Source organism: Rhagoletis pomonella, unplaced genomic scaffold (assembly GCF_013731165.1).
Source record: "Rhagoletis pomonella isolate Grant_MI unplaced genomic scaffold, Rhpom_1.0 Rhpom_scaffold_00012, whole genome shotgun sequence".
Classification (NCBI taxonomy): Eukaryota; Metazoa; Arthropoda; class Insecta; order Diptera; family Tephritidae; genus Rhagoletis; species Rhagoletis pomonella.
This window is the reverse complement of record NW_023458566.1, coordinates 17,935,168-17,955,360: the sequence shown is the minus strand read 5'-3', so window position 1 is coordinate 17,955,360 and position 20,193 is coordinate 17,935,168. Positions and strand designations below refer to the sequence as shown.

Here is a 20,193-nt window from a genome sequence, read left to right as displayed (position 1 = left end):
AATTCGCTACCACCAACAACAACAACAACAAGGTCTCAAACACAATTGCTCCGGCTGTAGTCGTTGCTGCACACGAGGCACTTTCACTCTTTTCGGTCTCTCCTTCGCCGCCGGCTTGTTGCACGTTTAAGTGCCACATTCGCCTTCACACGCTGGCTTGGCCGGCATATTTTATTGTCCGCAAGCTGCATTTTTACAAACTATAAATGCACACTAACACATTTACAGTATTAATGTGTTGAAACAAATGAAAGAAAATTCAATAAAAATCAAATGTATGGGGCGCTAAGACAATGGAAATTACCGGCGCTGCAATCAAGCAGCTCATTGCAACGCCAAGCCAGCCACCACCACCAATGTAAAGTAGGGAGTACTGCGTGACCGTATATACGAGTATGTATGTGTGTGTGTTTGTATTTGGCTCATCGAAGGGGGCTTGAAGGGTTGTGCCGGCAGTCGAAATGTGTCACTCTTTCATTTTATTTATATTCGCTAAGCATTGTTGGAGTGTTGGAGTGTGTGTGTGCCGTTGCCACAATTCACGTTTTGTTCGCATTGTAAAATGCCGATAGCTCACTGATATGTAAGCAACAATCGCAGCTATATAATAGCTAAAGTGCAACATAAACGAAGAATGCCGTGTGGCAGCGCAAAATGTACGGACGAATTGAAATTGTTGGCAATGACTTATGGCTGACGGGTTTAAGTAATATTTAATGTTTAGCGTTCAGCTTTTATTATTTTGATTGTTGTTGATTGGCTGCAGCTGCAAAGTGGGTAGGTAGAAAATGCTGCAACCAAATATGGAGTGAAGGAAAAGATTTATTGGCAAATATCAATCTCCTCATAAATAAACACATTTATAGCTAAGTACGTGTGCAAGTTCAATTCAAATTCTGGGAAACTGTTAATAAATATATTTTTGCGGATGAGCTGAATTTCAATAACAAAATATTTTTTTTATATAAATGTATGAAAAGATACCACCAATACGGCGTAGGTAAGCATTTATTAAAATTCTGCACATTTTTTCGTGTGCTAATACGCATCAAATATTATCATGTACTTTTTGAGTGAAGGATTTAATTTAATTTAAATTTAGTTTGTTTGGCTCCGTGTCTTTTTTGACAGCTGGAAAGCAGCTACTGGCAGTAATAAACACATTTTTTTTAATTTATGACTGGATAGATTTATGTTTGCGTGTAGAAAGGCACATACAATTTATGTGTACGTGCATGTGCTTATATATACATATATGTACTAGGGTGTTCGAATATTCGCCTTTATCAAACCGTATTTCGAGTTGTTCGAAAAATTGCTATTTAAAGAAAAACCGCTTCCCGATTTTGAAATTAAGAAAAACCCGGATAAACCGGTTTTATTTTACATAGTTTTCATAGTGTAAAAATGACTATGTTGGTATGAAGTCATGACCAAAAAACACAAAAAAAACTATTAACAGTAAGGATAGCTTTTATTTAGAAAAGAGTGGACTTATATAAGTTCTAATTTTTTTACATCAAAAGTAAATTCACGTTTGATCGTATTTCAACTTTTTATTGCATTTAGTCTGACTTTTTCGGATTTCAGTAGTGCTCTTGCCACCATAGCCAAGTGCTTAGAGGTACCTGTTGCCACTCGGGAGGTCCATGGTTAAATTTTTGGCAATGGCAAACCTCCGAGTGTACTTCCGCCATAAAAACGCTTCTTCGGAGGTGGTTCATTTGTGTCCCAACATCAAAAAGCAGAGCACGAACTGAAGGAGAAGTTCGGCCAAGCACGTACAAAAGGCTTAAGTCGCAAACCTTTATTTATTGGAATCAAATATATGTTCTTCCCCAAATCACCTAGGATATAATTTAAAAACTATTTAGGGGTTTCTCTTAAACTGGAAAAAGCCTTGAAAACTTCGAAAAAATCAAAACTTTTATTGAGAGGTCGAGATTTGTATGAAATTAAATAAACCGGTTTATTCGATCAAAAAATTCTGTTTATTCAAAACTCGAAAAATTAAAATTTCAAAAAACCGCCTATAAATATCTAAAAAAAAAACCCCGATGGAAACCGGTTTGGAAAAACCGAGTCAATATACATTAGGGTGTCCCAAAATTGGGCTGTGCACAGTGCATCGTATGGAACAACCTAGGTGAACAAAATTCATTCCCGGATTTGTAGAATAAGATAACTCATTAAGATAACGGATATCCCCAAAACCCTGACTGAAAAGTTTTGTATGTGAGGTGTGACAATGTTCAGAAATCAATTTATAACACCGTGTGACAAAAACAAAAAAATTTCGAAACACACGAAACAATCGATATACTCACGAAACTATGGGCCAAATATAGTAAAGCTGCGTTTTTAGCTTTTCACTCTGGCGTCAGGATTTTTTTTTCAAAGGACTTTGAAATTTTAATGATTAATGATTAATTCAGAAAATTATTTAAAAAAAAATCAGTGCAATGTAGAATAAAAATATGTGTACCAAATGAGAGAGAAAATTCTGTACAATTTAAAACAATAAAGTTTTTTGGTTTACAAGGGCGAATAGGTTTTGAAAATGACCTTGTGTGTATATTAGTCCTCAAACAATAATTTTTTTCAAAAATAAATATTGCAAATTTTCAAGGATATTTAAGGACAAAATTTGTAAAGGGAATTTTCCATACCCATCCGTACTTATGCACCAAAAAATTTATTCTCTTATAATTCTGCAGAATTTTATATAATTTTTTATTGTTATTCTACATTGCACTGCATTTTTTTTTTTAATAATTTTTTGAAATAATCAATTTTTTTTTAATTTTAAATCCTTTTAAAAAAAATCCTGACGTCAGATAGAAAAACTAAATATGCAGTTTTACTATAATTTACCCATAGTTTCGCGTGTAATTATACTGAAACTTCAAAATATTTTAGTTGATTTTCTATACTTAAAAATACACCTTTTCGTTGTAGATGGGTATCTTTGTGTAAATTTTTAATAGAAATCATATCTCTGGTGGTATTTATTACATCTGTTCTACTAATTTTTTTTTTTTTTTTGTAATTCAATCTTAATTTTAGTTTGCTCAAACAACGCCCACTTGAGGTTAAACTTTGTCTTTTCAGAATTTGGTTAAAGAACGCCCTATCTCAGCATATTTTCAATACAATTTCATTTGAGATACGTCGTTTTTGAACCGAATTCTGAGATGTGGCGTTCTTCAAGCAAATTTTGAGAGAGGATGTTTCTCAATAAAATTCTGAAATCAAACTCTGAAGTAAGGCGTTTTCGAACTGGCCATCGATTTATCGTTGGATTTTTTTGAAATATTTATTATTTTTATTTATTATTAAGAAAGATTTGATTAAGAAAATAAATGTCGAATTCCAGTGAATTAAGAAATTACAAAGTCAAGATTTTTTGTGCGTTTTTTGTTGTTGTTGTAATATTTAATCTTTAATTGCTTTTATTCAATCAACCAAAACACCTTGCATTCCAACGATATTCACTTTAATTTCGCATTTGTTGGCACAATTCATCTGTTGCGGATTTTTTGTTAGCTAACAAACGCGGTATGTATATATATATATATAAGATTCCCGGAGAATATAAAATTTTCAAAACTAACTTTGCTATTATTTAAGTATATGTATACATATATGGCGCATTGGTACACACAAACTTACATGCACACATCTACATATATGTAGTATATACATTTATTCATATAATCATAAACTATTTGCACTCTTTACGAAGTGACGCAATTTATTAGCTGCCGCCCATCGGCTGCCGTCGAATGACATATTTTTTTTTTGTATTTGTAACACGAACACGTCCACCCAGATCTTAGCTCGTTTGCAGGTTGCTTTTTGTAGAATTTTGTAATTGATATGTATGTATGCATGTGCAAGTTAGGTAAGTAGTAAGCGCTCACGTTGATGTATTTATAGAAATTACAATGTGGGTTACTAAGGCGTATGAGCAATTGCATCGCCACCCGCCGTTTACTCCCATCTCACACAGGTAGCGCTGACGGCGCTTTGTCGTTAATTAAGACTTGCCAAATACTATTGTCAGTGAGGTGAACAATTTCGCCAATGGGGGCGGCCAATGTGCAAAACAAGCGCGAAGTTGAGAAACGGTGTGGGCGGCTTTAGAGTTTTTGCATGTGCGAGTACATACATACATACACATAAGTAGTATGTAGAATGAGGCAACACGAAAATAAGAACAAACAATATTTTATTAAAATCAGCTTATAAGTAAATAAACGGATTTTCTGTAGGCTGGTGTGGGTATTTCAAATCGAGTCATTTTAAGAGCACTCGGCTTAGCTCAGACAGCTACTTCAATCAATTGTCATTGGAATTATCGCGCACAAAAGCCACCAATCGACAAGGAAGTAAAATATGAAGCAAAAATTAATTGAAAGAGTGTTCGCGATGCAAACAGCCATCAGCCAACAGCCACCAGCCACTTAACGGCATTAGAATAAACCGATATATATAAAAAATGGCCGCCAAAGCCAGACTGCGCCGCCCCCTGTATCAGATTCCACTGACAGCTGCTGCCAAAAGTGTAACATTAGAGCATAATCAGAGCCTCATTGCAAAATCATGGGCTCATGTCGGCCAGATTAGTGGTGCCGCCGTGGTGTGTGTTGTAGTTAAACCAACATCAACGATCGGTACGCGCAGAACTGAAGAACTGCGACGCACCGTGGGCGGCAGCTGGGCCGAAAATGCTCTTAAGCAGTGTGCGCTGGCGACAGAAATTCGATCTGTGTGGGTAGGAATGGATTTATCTGAAACCAAAGCAAATTAGAAACTTGAGATTTGGTAGTTTTCTATTTGTGTTTTTCTTCTTTTTTTTCGCCCTAACGTTGTTTAGTTTATGAGCGTTGTGCGTTTAAGGTAATCAAATAATTTTGTATTCTTGGAATATACAAAGTATGTACATTAGGGTGGTCCAAAATAAGTAAAGGCGGAATTTTAATGCTCTCACCACCTAGGATTGTTCTATATCGAAAAAAGTATACCCCCATTTTTTTTTTTTTTTGAAATCAAAAAATATTTAGATATCGCTCAAAGCGCTCAAAGTTTTCCATGTATTTTGTATGGGGAAAAAGCAACTTTTCGTGGAAATGGTATGGAATTCTTGAAAATCAATATTTTTCGATCGGAAAACTCTGGTTCTCTTCAGAAGACCTCCAATAACAATATTCAACTATTTATTTAACCATTTTTTAATAATGAAGATTTTTTATTTATCCCCCCCATTGCATTTTCTGGCATTTTCTGTTGGGTTTGACGGACCTATAAAATATAGTTACTAAGAAAAAATTGTTAAAAAAATAACTGGGTATTATTGTTGGGAATCTGTTGAAGAGAAACAGAGTCTTACGATCGGAAAATATTGATTTTCAAGAATTCCATACAATTTCTAAGAAAAATTGTATTTTTGCCATATAAAAATACATGGAAAACTTTGAGCGCTTTGAGCGACCACTAAATATTTTATATTTCAAAATGAAAAAAATTGGGGTATACTTTTTTCGATATAGAAAAATCCTAGGGGGTGAGAGCATTACTATTCCGACTTTACTGTTCTTGGACCACCCTAATGTACATTTGTATGTACGTACATATAAACCGTTTAAACGATGGCTGATTGCGTGTCGCATTGTTATTGCTATGGATATTGTTATTGTTGTTTTTGTCATTATTTACCTTTCTTACGGTTTTACAATAAACAATCAATTTTATTGAAGTAATTCAATAGGAATTGTGATTTCGCTAAGCTAAGCATTTTGCATTTGATTCACTTCAATTGCTGATTATGGTGGAAAGGAATTCGACTTTATGACACAATGAATAATTACAGCTCACCTTAAAGGGAAACTAATCACAAAGTATTTATTGAGAAAAAATATTTTACGATGATATTGACTGTCAACAATTTTGCTTTTTTGCAACTTATTGTTGGAATAGAGCACTGCGACCTCGAGATCGATCGTGCAGAAAATCAATACGAATCAGTCATTGAAATATTTCGAATGTCTTCTGATTAAAACAACAAACACTTTATGCAAATCACACGTGCATCACGTTGAAATAAAAGTGAGGTGAGATTAGTATAATTGACGGTGTGCAATAAAAATATAATGTAGGCAACATTGCTCTGCCTTCTTTCATTAAATTGCAAGAAAATTTTCTGAAGCTTTAATTGTGTCGGTAAGTTATCTATATTATATTTTCGATATTTCCAGTTACATCAATACTTTTTCTTCAACCAGCTCCAAATCGATATAAACCAGCTATTCCTGGTGAATCATGCCATCGTTTTGGTTTCAACATTACGATTTGTAAGTGTGTCAATACTTAATACATTTTATACATTTTCTATTAACTTTTGACTTTATGCTACCATCATTGTTACGTAATTCAACAACCCTGTTGGTTGCTGTCCCTGCTACATCGTGCCTATCTATGGTTCAATATGTTTTTCGCCTTTAGCAGAACTTCGATCGAAACATACTAAAACGTGTTTGATTCCAAAACTTTTTTTGTCCTTCTTTGCCAAATTAAAAATCAATATTTAAAACAAAATAGACACGATTTTCTTTCTTCTTTTCACATTTTCGATCATAAAAATTATCGCAAAATGTCTAGTAATTACTGTTCTATAGTTTATTAATTAAATAATAATATTCACTACCTATATAAATAAAATATTACTTATCACAAAGTAAAAGGTATCTACTAAGACTTATACTTATATACTTACTTATAATAACATTTTAACAGGCCGAAGTCTGTACTTTACAGATATTAAAGAAAAATTAATATGAAGGGCTTTATTAGAGCAACAGAAGCCAAATCAACAATTCTTAGAATTCTGCCTGTCGGTATTTATGTTTGTATTGGCAGAGGTCTTACTTAAAATATAGAAAAAATTAGAGAGTTACCACCTATATGAAAATTACAGTTTAAGTAAATTGATAAGATTAAACAATTTTTATTGAACTTGAGGCCATTTTTTTATGTAAAATTATTCTGAGAAAAAGCAACCTATTATTTGTGATTTAATATGATAAATTGATAAGATAAAGAAAATATTGCAATACGACTGTCAAAAGAAAAAGGTTTAAGAAGGCTTACAGCCCAAAATATTTTTTTGGAAGTTTGCCGCCTGTTTGAAAATTTAATTGAATTTTATTCAATTAAATTTATAAACTTAAATTAAATAATACAATACGGGTTAATGAGACTATAAATTTAATTTCCAGGATAAAGTCGAAACTTTCCCAACTTTCTAAATATCTTCGAAAATATATTAACTAACACCCCGATTCGTGAAAAATAAAAAATGCTTCATAAATCGAAAGCTCTTTTGAAAATCCCACTTTATAAAACGTTTTAAATCTATTTTAATTGTTATGACTGAGACCATACGAGTTCTGGGAGGGAGTAACATTACAAAAATACTTTTGAGGCGCAGTGAAACACACCGGGTATTTGCTAGTACTGTATAACAAAGTAACCCCGATAAGTAATAAAAAAGTACCAAATACGAGGAAATAGTCCCGCAACATCCCTGTAAATCCCGGAATATTTCAAAAAAAAGAGTAAAACACGAAGAGTCCACGAAAAAAATTATTAGAGAAGTTTAGAAAAATCACGAATACATTCATCATATTGCCAATCTATAAAAAGGAGAAGTTATGGATTGTTTTTTTTTTTTTTCTCAGAACCTTTAGAGTTTAGAAATCTAGTAAACGCTCTATTATTTTACCATTTGGCTTACAAATACTCAAATACTTAGGTATTGAGGACTTCAAATAACTTAAGTCTTTTATTTTAGCATTTAGGCATGTCTAAGTACTAAGTATACGGGTATTTGGTATCCATAAAAGTAGTTTAATTACAAAAGTATTAAAGTGTGCTCATTAGTTGTATGAAAGTTGGGCTGGGTCACGAGAATGCTTAGTTTGTAATTTCTGCCCCATGTTTATAGCTTATTTTGAAAGAATCTTGCTAGTATTTTTTGTGTTTATTAGCTCTTCTTAGAGGACGAGAAGATGGGGAAATTTAGTTCGTCCCGCGACGGGTTTACACAAAAGCCTTTTAGTATCGTCTTTTCTTTCCAATTTTTATTTATTTTTTTTTAAGCAAAAAAAAATTCAGTTTTAGGGACTAAAGTCCACTGGAGTATGAGTTATGATGAATTGGCTTAAACGCATTATTTCTATTTGATGAATCCGAAGGAAAATCATAATGGAAATGGAAACAAATAAAACACTTTTAATGCAGTTATTTTTAAAAAGTAAATTTTAGATATTATTTTTTCGGATTTTAAATGCCAATTTCACGAAAGGCATTTAAGTGAAAAATGACTTTAATTTCTCAAATTTTATATGGAAATTGACAGAAAATAAAGAATGTGTCTTCATTTAAATTGCTGGTGAAACAACGGCAAAACAACGGTCTGTATGGATCACCCTTTACTATGCAGCAAATTTACAAACTAAATATGTATTTATATACCATCCTGAGCTATTTAAAAATTTGTTTATTTTTATATACATATATACAGTGAAACCTCCCTTGGGCGGACACTCACCGTCAGTCATTTTTTGTCCGCCCAAGAGAGGTGTCCGCTTAATGGAGGGGAAGCCTATTTTAGAACTTTTTAATGTTTTAATTAATTGAATAGTCACTATTTCTTATTTGAATAAAAGATATTGATATTACATCGTTCAAACAAAAATGTGCATGTATTTTTTCAAAAGTGCACATTTCATTTATGTGCGTAAGTACATATTAAGTAATAACAAGATAAAAATAAATATTACATTTTAGTCCATAAACTACATAAAATCATAGCTTCATTACATAAAAAACTGGGAAATTGTCGATTGACGTAAATTTTATTTTTAATATTTTTCAGTGTCAGTACCTTTTTCATCAATAGTTTTCATGTTTTTATCAGTCTCCAAGGGTTTCTGACAATTCAAATAACGAACCTAAACCACTGCGCAAACCAAACTAAATGTGTGCATAACAATCACATTTTGAGCGGGAAGTCCCCTTTTTCCATTTAGTAGTCCGCCTATGAGGAGTTCGCGTCCGCTCAACGGAGGTTTTTGTTTGATTTGTTATGAAAAGAAATCTTAATGTCCGTTGATAAGAGGTTCGCGTCCGCCCAATAGAGTTTTTGTGTCAATTTTATGCAAAATAACTGTCCGCGTCCGGCCAAGAGAGTGTCCGCTTAAGAGAGAGTAATTTGTTCCGAAATTTATACTTAAAACTTGGTATAGGAAAAAATGTCCGCCCAAGGGAGGTGTCCGTCTAATAGAGGTGTCCGTTAGGAGAGGTTTCACTGTATATAGTATATTAGTCTTCATGTGTGTATAGGAGTATTTTCATAAACCAATGTACAAAAGTCGTAAAACTTATAACTGAGGCACAACACACTTAAATTAAAATCATACCATATATGTACATATTTGCTTGCATAAAGTACTGTCGACAAGAGGAAGTACACTTGCGGGCATTAAGTAGAGCTTAGCGCAAAATAAAAAAATATTTTTCATCATTTCCTGTCCACAAAGTGGAAATGCACCAAATCGAATCGAACTATAAACACGCGGCAACTCATTGGAACGATTTTGTTTTTTCGGAAAACTATAATTTACAGGTGCGAAAACAGGTGGAGGTAATTAATATTTTGCACAAGTACCACCTTGTTGCCAACATTTGCTACAAGTTGTTGTAAAACAGACAACACACAACAGCAGTTGACGCCACCACACCAATGCCGTAGCTATAGCAACAATGTATGTATATAAAATGAAGCTCAACATATGTTTTACCTGAGCTGCGAATCGATTTTGGAGCGTTGCATTTGCATACATACACACATACATGCAAATATAAAAAATTATAGAAAAATCTTTAGTGTGAATTTATGTATGCAAAATAAAAGCAATAGCCATTTATGTAGTTAGACTCCGAGTGCATATGTATGTATGTATGTATGTATGTGTGTCGACAGTAGCGAGTGTGTTGCTGCATGCAAATTCGTGTTCGGTGTTGTGAGCCAGAATCTATTTCTCATTGATTGAAAATTTCCTTGAACATTTATTTACTTCAATTTGAAATCCATATGTAAATGACTACATATACACTTATCTATGTAACTGCCGTTAAAATTATGTAATTAACTAAAAAGTAAAAATTAAGTAACAAAACCTTTCATTAGCGACTCTGACGACGGCGAGGGCCACCACCAGTGGCACGTAACAGGCAATGAGCATAAACACTTTCGCTTTTAACTTGGAGCGGTGGTTTTTTTTTTTTTTTGGCTATGCATAGCGTGACGACGACAACAAATCAAATATATTTTATTAATTATGTAATAATGAGCCACCATTAAACAGGAAATTTTGACTACGCATCTGAATCTGAATGCGATTAAGTCGCTTAGAAACAGAAGGTATGACTATGTTTGAACGTGTAGGTGGTGTTGCATCGCTGATTGCGCGCCGAGGCGTGAAGATGGCGCAAAAATCACCGATGTGCAGCAAAGTTATGGTATGGAATCCAAAAATATGATGAAGTAAACTCAAATGGGTTTTTTTTTTAGCTACATAAGTATTAGCAAATGGCTGTTTCATACATATTGTATGTATGTATTTGTCAAATTAAGGAGTGCAAATGCGTGAAGGACACACTGCTCATAAAAAGTGCAGCCAAGTGAGTAGTTGAGTAAATGATGACATATTTGAAGATAATATGGGTCTAGCGCCATTTATAGTAAGCACAGGGGTGGGCACTCGAAATGGTACCAATTAAAAAAGCTATAGTTTTGCCTACTTTATTTTTTTTCTTATAAACATCAGTTAATCATATATCCAACGAAGGAAAGGGTAATACTTTTCGATGTAGCCACCTTCAGCGGGGATAATAGCTTCGGTCTCTGCAGGAATTCTTCACAGGCTGCCCGAATGTACATAGTGTGGTGGTATTTTGTCACAGTGTCGGCGAAAAACAAAATATAGAAGACATTGACTGACTCATATAGGGCCTCTCATACCAAACCAACCGATCTTATGACAATAAGCATCTAATCAGTTTTATCAACAACATTGAAGAGTTTGGCAAATATGCAGTACACTCTCTATCAACCGAAATCCATACGTAGATCAACAAATAGTCCTGACCGCAGCTACCTCAGCCTTAAAAACTCACCGGATACGCGAATCCCTGGTAAAACTCAGCCACCAACTGCTCAACCGCCAGGTGGTGAGTTAAGAACAGTACGGCCGATTCCTCTCAGATAAATTCGCATAAAAAATGAAAGACTTAAGGCGCAAACTTTATGCCTAAAGAAATATACAATATGACTTTGTTCAAATAAGCATTTTTAACTCGTTATTTCAAATTCTGTGGCTATATCATTTTACTATGCACACTCAACGATGCGAGTGCACACCGTGGCTATGCAAGCGTAAGCGAGTCAGTATATACATATGTACATGTCTAGTAAACCAAATATGCTTGAGAACATTTTTAAAAACTTTGAAAATGTCTACAGCAATAAAATAGACCCACAACAAATTAAAAATTTAATTCACTTAGCAGCGCTGGCAGTATACATATTTTCCATTTTTGCTAAATTAACTGAACATGCAAATACGTTTTTTTTTTTTTTCTTTTTCCAGCACATTAAAATCTGACGTGGGGTCAAAGAAACAACACGCGCGCTGTGGTATACTTAGTTTAAAGTGCAACTGAGATGGAGTAGCAAAATCTTAATAGCTGACATTTAATGGTTAATATGGCTCAATTAATTTTAATTAATGATATGAACGACTGTGTTAAGGTGAATAAATGAGAACGAACGAGCTATTTGACTGACGAGCAGCAGCGGTTAATTAATGCGCTTGTGAAGTGATGAGTTTTAACCGCAGACGCAGAAAGTAAGCACGAAACGGCCTTGAATAGCGGTCACAATCAATAGCAGTGGAGCATAAAATTGTTAACTAAAATGTATGCGCCGTTATGAATTTCTTCGTTCGCTTTACCAACGCCGAGTTGGATGTGGTTAATTTTCATTTGTCTTTGCTTTTGTTTATTATTTCTATAGCTGAATATTCTCTCTATTCGAACTTAACTGACTCTACATAATCGCTTTTGCTCCAATTTCGCTCTAGATTTGTTTTTGGGTTGCATTTTGCTTTTATTTTGAAATCATTCCAGCACTCCACTTTGCTGAAAATTAACCAGTTGTTCGGTATGGGTCATTAGGGGATTTGAGGTCATTTGACAATTAGTGATTATATTTCGCGAGCAAATTCGCGATCCGGCATAGTCACACGCTACGTAGTCTAGCGGCTTGCATTACGCAACACTCCAGTCCAAAGGCAATCGAAAATGGGTCAGTGATTCGCGGTTTAATGGCCAGCCCGCGAACCATCGGCCGATACTATCGCTGCATTAAAGTAAATGGTACGAACTTGAGATGTGCGATTCGACTGCTTCGACGACGACGACGATTAGAGGAGGTAAAACAATGCCAATGCAGGAGTGGCAACATCTTGTCCATCAACGATTAATTTATGTTTGTATTTAATTGCAAATCTTTAGCTCTCTTGATTACGGCCATTACATACATAAATTAAGCTGTTCGCACAGTTCAAAATTGCCAAATTCTCTCCTCCTTTACGTGGCTCAGCCAATCGCCATTTCTTCATTTTGTGGTCCAGTTGTTTAGCAGGTTTTAAATTTGCATACATATTTATAAAAAATTTTTTAACTCACCACAAGTTGCAAAATAAATTGTTGAAAAGGCCTTAACGCATTTTTCGTGGTAACAAAAATTAAAGATTTTCAAGTTTAACAAATTCCATTTAACCACTCGTTTTTTTTTGTAGTTTCGCCGCTCTGATATTCACTGTCTGCGAAAATTTGCAATTATTGTTTGAATGCCGTTCGCGCGCGCGCTCTGATCACGCTGCCCGCTTGAACCGCTGAACCGCTGAACTTATCGACCGCTGAGCGCTCGCCGATCGATTGCAGTCCAGCAGCGTTAACCCAAATTTGCTGTTGTTACGAACAGTTAGCCACATATTTGCGGCCAAGCTTTTTTTTTGGTGTGGCTGCTTCCTCCTCGAGTTGCCTATGAAAATTTCAAATTTCAAATTTTGTGTTTTGCTATTTTTGGTTTAGGTTCATTTTGTCATTCCTTTGGTATGCCAAAAACCAATGTAGCGTTACACATACATATGTATGTTTCTAGAGCTTAGTGTTCGCTATTATTGCTTTCTATGTTGGTTGCGTTCGACTTGTAATTAATGTAAAATTTATATAGTAAACTAAAATAATCAATAGCAAGCGGGTGGCCATCAAAAGCGATAAAAACAAACAAAAACAATATATTTAAAGAAAATGACAAAGTGAGATGGTAGCACGAAAATTTCTAAATTCTCTGTGTTGCTTCTTTAGGATTTTTATTTTTCAAAGTATTTCTTCGGGAATCGCATCATTTTCACGACAGTCAGGTCTGCATAGCCGGAACGAGCTAGATTTCTATTTCAATTAAAACTAACAATCAATGTAAAAATCAGATATTTAGAATATCGATCAAAAGTATGATTTAAAAAACTGAAACATACCAGGGCTGGAGAAAGGGCGGGCTTTACGAAACCAATGCTAAAATAAATTTGCTTTGATAAAAAATCCAAATCTTTGCGAGATGTATTGTCTGGTTGATCGCCTTCCCACCCACTAGACTCTCTAATGCAATGGGCATATTGCCGAAAAAATAGCATTTTCTACTATTTCAATAACAAATTTATTGCTGCAAAAAATTAGCAAAAAAAAAAACGGTTTAATAATTCAACAGCAGAGGTGTCAACTTTTGTGTGGCGCATTAGTACAATGCCGATTACTCCGTTGCGTTCATTCAATTCGAATTGGGAAAGCCCAAATTATTCATTTTCTCACCATTAAAATTAATCCCCTCATTGACTTGCATTTGTTGGCCGAAAATTGCATAAATACCAAATGATTTTGGCCAGGTTCGCTGCTAAAGTCTTTTGTTTCCCTCGCTAGGCTGCCACTCTCGAATGTCTAAATCATGTAAATCATTTCTACGATTTAACCTTGTGCGTCGAGACATAATTGCCAAAGCAATGGCGCATTTGGCCTATTTAGAGGAAACTAACGCCATCAGGTTTCTTTTTTTTTGAATTTTTTTATTTCGTTTCATTTTTTGCTTTTATTTTATTTAGGTTTTTTTGTTTTCATTCGCGTGCCCACGATTACGAAGATTGCCATTGTATTACAGCGTGTAACACACAACGATAACAACAATGCAAACAATAATCATAGCGCCAAAGCAAACCAACAACAAATAACAAAAACACAATCGTGTGATATCAAATAACGCAAACAAAAGACAAAAATGTCTACTAGCCGACTTCAGCTTCATGCCACCAAAAGCGTGTACAAGCTCGCGCTTGCAGTCGCATAATAATATTCAACTCTTCGCGGGGTTCATTCGTATGTATGCACATCGGAGCCACTGAACTTTGGCATTGTTTTTTAGAAAATGCAAATTTTATTTTTGTTTTCAACATTTCATAACTTCAGCCCATCTTTCACATCACATTAATAGCAACCACTGCAGATATGCGCACGCACGCGCGAGCAGCTTGACACAGACACTCTAGCGTTGATTTAATGGCATTCCACGAATGTCAAAAAAAAAAAAAAAAAAATTTTAGAAATGGCAAAATTAATTACCGTAAAAATATATCCAGTTGATGACTTCTCTCATTTGATGGTTTGTATGTCTAACGATCGCCGCACGATTTTTGATGTAACAAATTTAGAGCTTAAATAAATAACGGGAGACGGCTAACTCAGTGCGTACGTGAACTCAGTGCGAATAGTTTAAATTACACATTAACGCCAGGCGATGAAGGTCCAAAAAAAAAAAAAATAATTACAACAATACATACATCAATCCATCGATCTATCTATTCATCAAAGCACTGCGCTGAGATCTCTGATTATTAATACAGTTAAGGTCGTTTTTTGTTTTTTCTGCTTGGCTGACATTCCAAAAACTCAAAGAATTTAGCAAACTGAGAAACAAAAACGCTGCGGGGCGCATATCATGAACAAAAGCAACAAAGCAACAAAGCAACAGAAATATTTTGTAATTTGGCTTTGAATTATTTAAGCCGATTAGATACACTATTTGCTTGCTATTCTTTTGAGCGAGCGTCTGAGTCATCTGAGCCATAATCTGGCAATGAATATTCGGGCAATGCGCCAAAATAGCCACCCAAATATGGGTCAAATATCACTAGCTTCTTCTTCTTCGTTTTTTCTCCTTTTTTCCCCGTAAAAATTTTTTAACCCCCCGTCCCAAAATTAAAAAAAAAAAAAAAAAAAAAAGGCCTACAACAATCGAAAATGTCGAACAGCGTTGACTTCGATTTTATTTGCGTCTATGTATTTTAACACAAATGGTAGTAAACTAAATTAATTATGCACGAAGTAAGTTATTTGTTTTTTTCTGCTAATCCGAATATTATTAATGGCAACCAATTTAGGCGCTGACACCCCAAATGGTCAGCTTGAGACTACAAATATTCAGCGCAAAAAATGGCACACAAATTTTTGTACTAAATACATAAAGAACGCAATTCGTCTATTTCCTGTTCGAGTTCAAAGCCCAGCTTCCTTATATTTTGTTTATGTTCAGGATTCTATTAAAAAATTATAGGTACGGTGACCATATTTATGAAAGCCGAATACGGGACAAAAAATTATTTTGCAAATTTTGTCCACACTGTTTTCCCTTAAAGAGTATCCTTATAGTAACATCACAAATTTGTAGTATAATTTTCTCGAGATTTTTACCCCATAAAATTTGTTAAAAAAATTCGTTAAATTTTAGTATCAGAAAGTGCAATTTTAAGTCGGTAAGGCTTACCACTAATTGTTGGCAATTTTTTTTTGTTTTTTTTTGTTGACAGTGTTACGCTTTTTTTCATACAAATTATGTATGTTCGGCCTTCTTTTTTGAAAGAGAAGCAAATGAGCAGCACTTTCCATTCGCACTTTATTAAACTCAATTTTAATGAGTTCCAAAACTGCAACCCAATTTTTTTTCTAAACATTCTATTTAAAAAGTTTGAAATTTTGGTGAAACATCGCAGAATTAATTTTATAGTTTTTCTTAGGAAAAGAGCTTTACTTTAATAAAATAAATAATAAACATTAAATAAACTAAAGAAAAATAGCCAAAACTTACTAAAATGTCGGGTCTCAATTTATATTTTGGTCACTGTATGTATTCTTCGATTCGAATCACAGGCATTCAGATTAGAAAATAATAACTGTTTATAAAGAAAATTGCCATTATATACCAAAATCACTTAAAACTCGTTCATAGGCAAGCCATTTTAATGAGCTGTTAAGGCTTCGGAGCGCCGAATACGGGACAAATACAGGACATTAAAAGAAATACAGAACATTTGGCGTCCCGTATAAAATAAATAAATTACCAGGACAATGGGTCGAAAAAGAGGACTGTCCCGTATAATACAGGACGGATGGTCAGCGTAATTATAGGACCAATGAGTTTAGTTCGCACAATGATTGCACGTTACACTAAATAAATAATTGTAAATGTACTTGGCATAGTAAAATGTGAACACTTGCAATGCGAATAGAATCGATATTAATTACATACATACATACATACAAAGAACGTGGTGTGGTTAATTGGATTTTGTAAAGAACGCAATCAATAGCAAATCGTAATTAATTTCACGTACAAATATGTGACTTCCCATGGAGGTGAATAATTTTCGTTTTTTTTTTTTTTTGTTTCTCCCTTCTCTACGCTCAAGCGTTGGTTGACATCCGCGGTAGGAAGATGTGCAAAGAAAGGCAAGGCGAGTTTCATCCGCTTTATTGTTGTTGTTTGTTAATGTTTAATGCATATTACATAGTTGTTGTTTGTATGTTTGTATTTGTGTAAGCACTCAAGTACACACTTGTGCATCTATGCATTGAATAATTATACGGTTGAAAATCAATTTTAAAATTATTCAAATGCGCATAGGACGCCAATGAGAATCTCATTTACCTTTGACGGTCGGTCACCGATATTAAAAGTGTGTAATTTGTTCTGTGTTGTAAATTGGATTTGCTCAAAATTAATAAATAATTGTTAATTTGTTTGAAACCGCTTGGGAATCGACGTGAAGCGTTAAAGCGATATGGAAAGTTGTTTTCCAATTATTTTTATCGTCAATCGTATTTTTCAAGCGTTTAAGGGTACTTTTAATTTACATATATGTATGTATGTGTATGTAGAGGCGCCATTGTAATTATCTTTTACACACCATACTAAAATTGTATTCCGTCACAGGGTAGGTATCAGGTTGAGAACGGATCAGCGCAGACTATTTTATCATTTTATACTTTGAGCTTTTATTTAGGTAACTTCATGAGAAAAATGTGGTAAGGTAGAACCGCTGAGGGTCGGTATTAAAATTCTTGACATTTGCAAGCAATTTAATTTAAAATTTCATAAAAAAAAAAATTTTAATTTAAAATTTATCGAAATTTCTTAAATCAGTTTGCAGCTCTCAAGAAAAAATGCTCGTTTATTTATTTCTTCAAGAAAATTTATAGCAAAAGCAAAGTGTTTCTTGAGAGCTGAATTCTAAGCTAGAAACAAGTACACTCAGAAAAAAGCATTTCCTTAAATCAATTAAATCCTTATTTTAGAGTTACTGTATTTTGCTTAATATTACGAAAAATTTACTCAATTTCAGAAATTTTTCCTTAATTTAAAAATAGGGCGTCATTAATTTGAAGAAGTAAATTTACTCAAAATAAGTAATAGTTTCATCAATATAAATAATAATTTCCTTAAATAATTTTGAATTTTGTCAGTGCTGTTAAGACAAATTTAATTGCTTTCCTGCTTTAGGTTCTGTGATCGCAGGTTCGAATCCGGTTGGAGGTGGTTAGAGTAAGGTAAGTCAATTATTTCAATTTAAATATAAATTACAAATTGTAAAATTTATTTCATATATGGAAAAACCTAAATACTCAAATAATATAAAAAATAAATTTGTTATTTAAATACAATTTAAAAAATGACAATTAAAAAAATTAAAAAAGAAAATTTAAAAAAATCCTGCTCTGGGACTCGAACCTTGCATCTGTCGACTAGCACTCCAGAGCTTTGCTCTGTCGGCCATTGCCACTGTTTGAGCGTCGCAAGCAAAATTACATACTTATTCCTTTCACGGGTGGCAAGTAAATTTTTACTAAAAATTAAGGAATTGTGTTTTCCTTAAACTGAGTCAAATCGTTTACTCATATTATTATTTCAAGGTAATATTTCCCTAGAATAATATACTTTTTTCCTAGCATCAAGAAATTTTTTTTTCTGAGTGTAATTTTTAAGTAAACAACAAAACCGACTTCAAGTCTTATATAAAAATTTAAGATTATCTTTAATTTCTTCATGATCCAATGATCAGATTTAAATCAAATTAATATGGGACCACCTCTAAGGGTACCACCTTTCCTTAAAAAAAAAAGAATTATAGAAATCGGTTAACGTGGTCCAAAGTAAAAAAAAATATTACGTCGACCCTCTTCTTTTTATGAATTCGGCTAAAAAGAGAAAAATTTCCTACTTATAAGACACATTTGATAGACGTCGTTGAGATTTTGTTTTTTTTTTTCAAAACATAAAAGAAGGACTCGTTCTCCCAGCAAGCTCGCAATCTTTCCATTTTAAGGATATTTTTAGTTTTGAAAATTAACAGAGTTAATACTCACCGCACACACTGTTAAAATCCAACAATACATCCACATTGTTTTAGTTTTTAGCCTTTATTTTCACTTGATGCCTTTTCTCTAAATATTTTCCGCTTTTATTTGTTCTTCCTTTATTTGTTTATTGAAGGCAGACTAAAATTTTCACATCTATTCCGCTTTTTCGTTTCTTATTTCTGCTTGTTTAACAATTTTATTTCTTCTTTTAGTTTATTATTATCTTTTCTATGCTTTTCGCATTGGGAATTTTTTAATTGAAAACTCTTTTCAAGTACAGCGGAAATAGCGAAAAGCCAACCAAGCCGATTGCAGCAATAAAACGATGCAAAATCCAAAGCAAAATCAAAATGGAAAACAAAAACAACAAAGGCGTTGCATAAACTGCTACTTGCACGCAACTTGCAACACCAGTCGCGAGGCAACGTTTAATTGCGCGGCTCGCATGAAAAGCGAAAATTGCAAAAACGCAGCTAACGATGTGAGTAAGTATTTTTGCTACTTCGAAGTTTTTCCAATATCGCAAAAATTCGTCTGTTGCGCTTCCGTTCAGTTGCTAGACAAATGCGCGCCACAACTAAGCATCTAAGGATCAACAAGTTTAAGTTTAAGTAATCTGCTTTTTATGCAAACACTTTCGTTTATTTTAATCTTTCAAAGCGGTGACACAACCGAAACTCTAAAAACTAATCCAATTCAAAGGTTTGAGCTACTCGATTTGGTTGATGTTACGCCGGCGCGCTTGTTTGCCTCACTGTGAATGCTCTAAAAAAGCAAAACGCTGGCACGCTCAACACTCGCTTGGCGGCGGCAAATCACCAGCTCGCTAGTTCGCGCTCTTTAAGTTGGTCGCTCGCTCGGTCGCTCGGTCTCCTTTACGTTTTTGTTCGCTTTTCCACTCACTGCACTTGCGGGCACTACTCAAGCGTGTACGTCACTTGCTGGTTGCCACAAAACGCGTCTGTGATTCGATATTCGCGTAGTTTGCGCTTTTGTTTGCTACACCACACAGCTCGGCGCCGAGATTATTGCATTCACACGTCCGTCAACGAAGCTGGCTGAAACGCCACTAAAAGCTGAGCTAAACCATTTTGAGTTTAAAACTGAAAACTTGCCAACAATGAATTGATCGCGGGCGGCAGCAGCGCAGCAGCAGCAGCAGCAGCAAACACAGTCAGTGCGAAATCCAATACTCCACATAATCACACATCTAGACGGGAATGTGGGAGTTTTTTTTGTTTGCCATTTCTATGCGCACAGCTGGTGCCCGTAATGCGCCTTTTCGTTGATGGTTGCCGTACGGGAACGGGCTTTCTCCTCCAT

The 20,193-nt window shown here is 34.4% G+C and overlaps 1 protein-coding gene across 1 annotated transcript in view; it reads right to left on the bottom strand.

Annotated features, from left to right (window-relative positions):
- LOC118747997 overlaps window positions 1-19,980 on the bottom strand; it is a gene marked incomplete at its 5' end in the record, with an annotated part of 36,334 nt that extends 16,354 nt beyond the window's left edge. The window contains 1 exon segment of the mRNA XM_036482253.1: window positions 18,877-19,980. Within this exon segment, the coding sequence (XP_036338146.1) occupies window positions 18,877-18,912 (36 nt within the window).
- Between the last annotated feature and the right edge of the window lie 213 nt (window positions 19,981-20,193).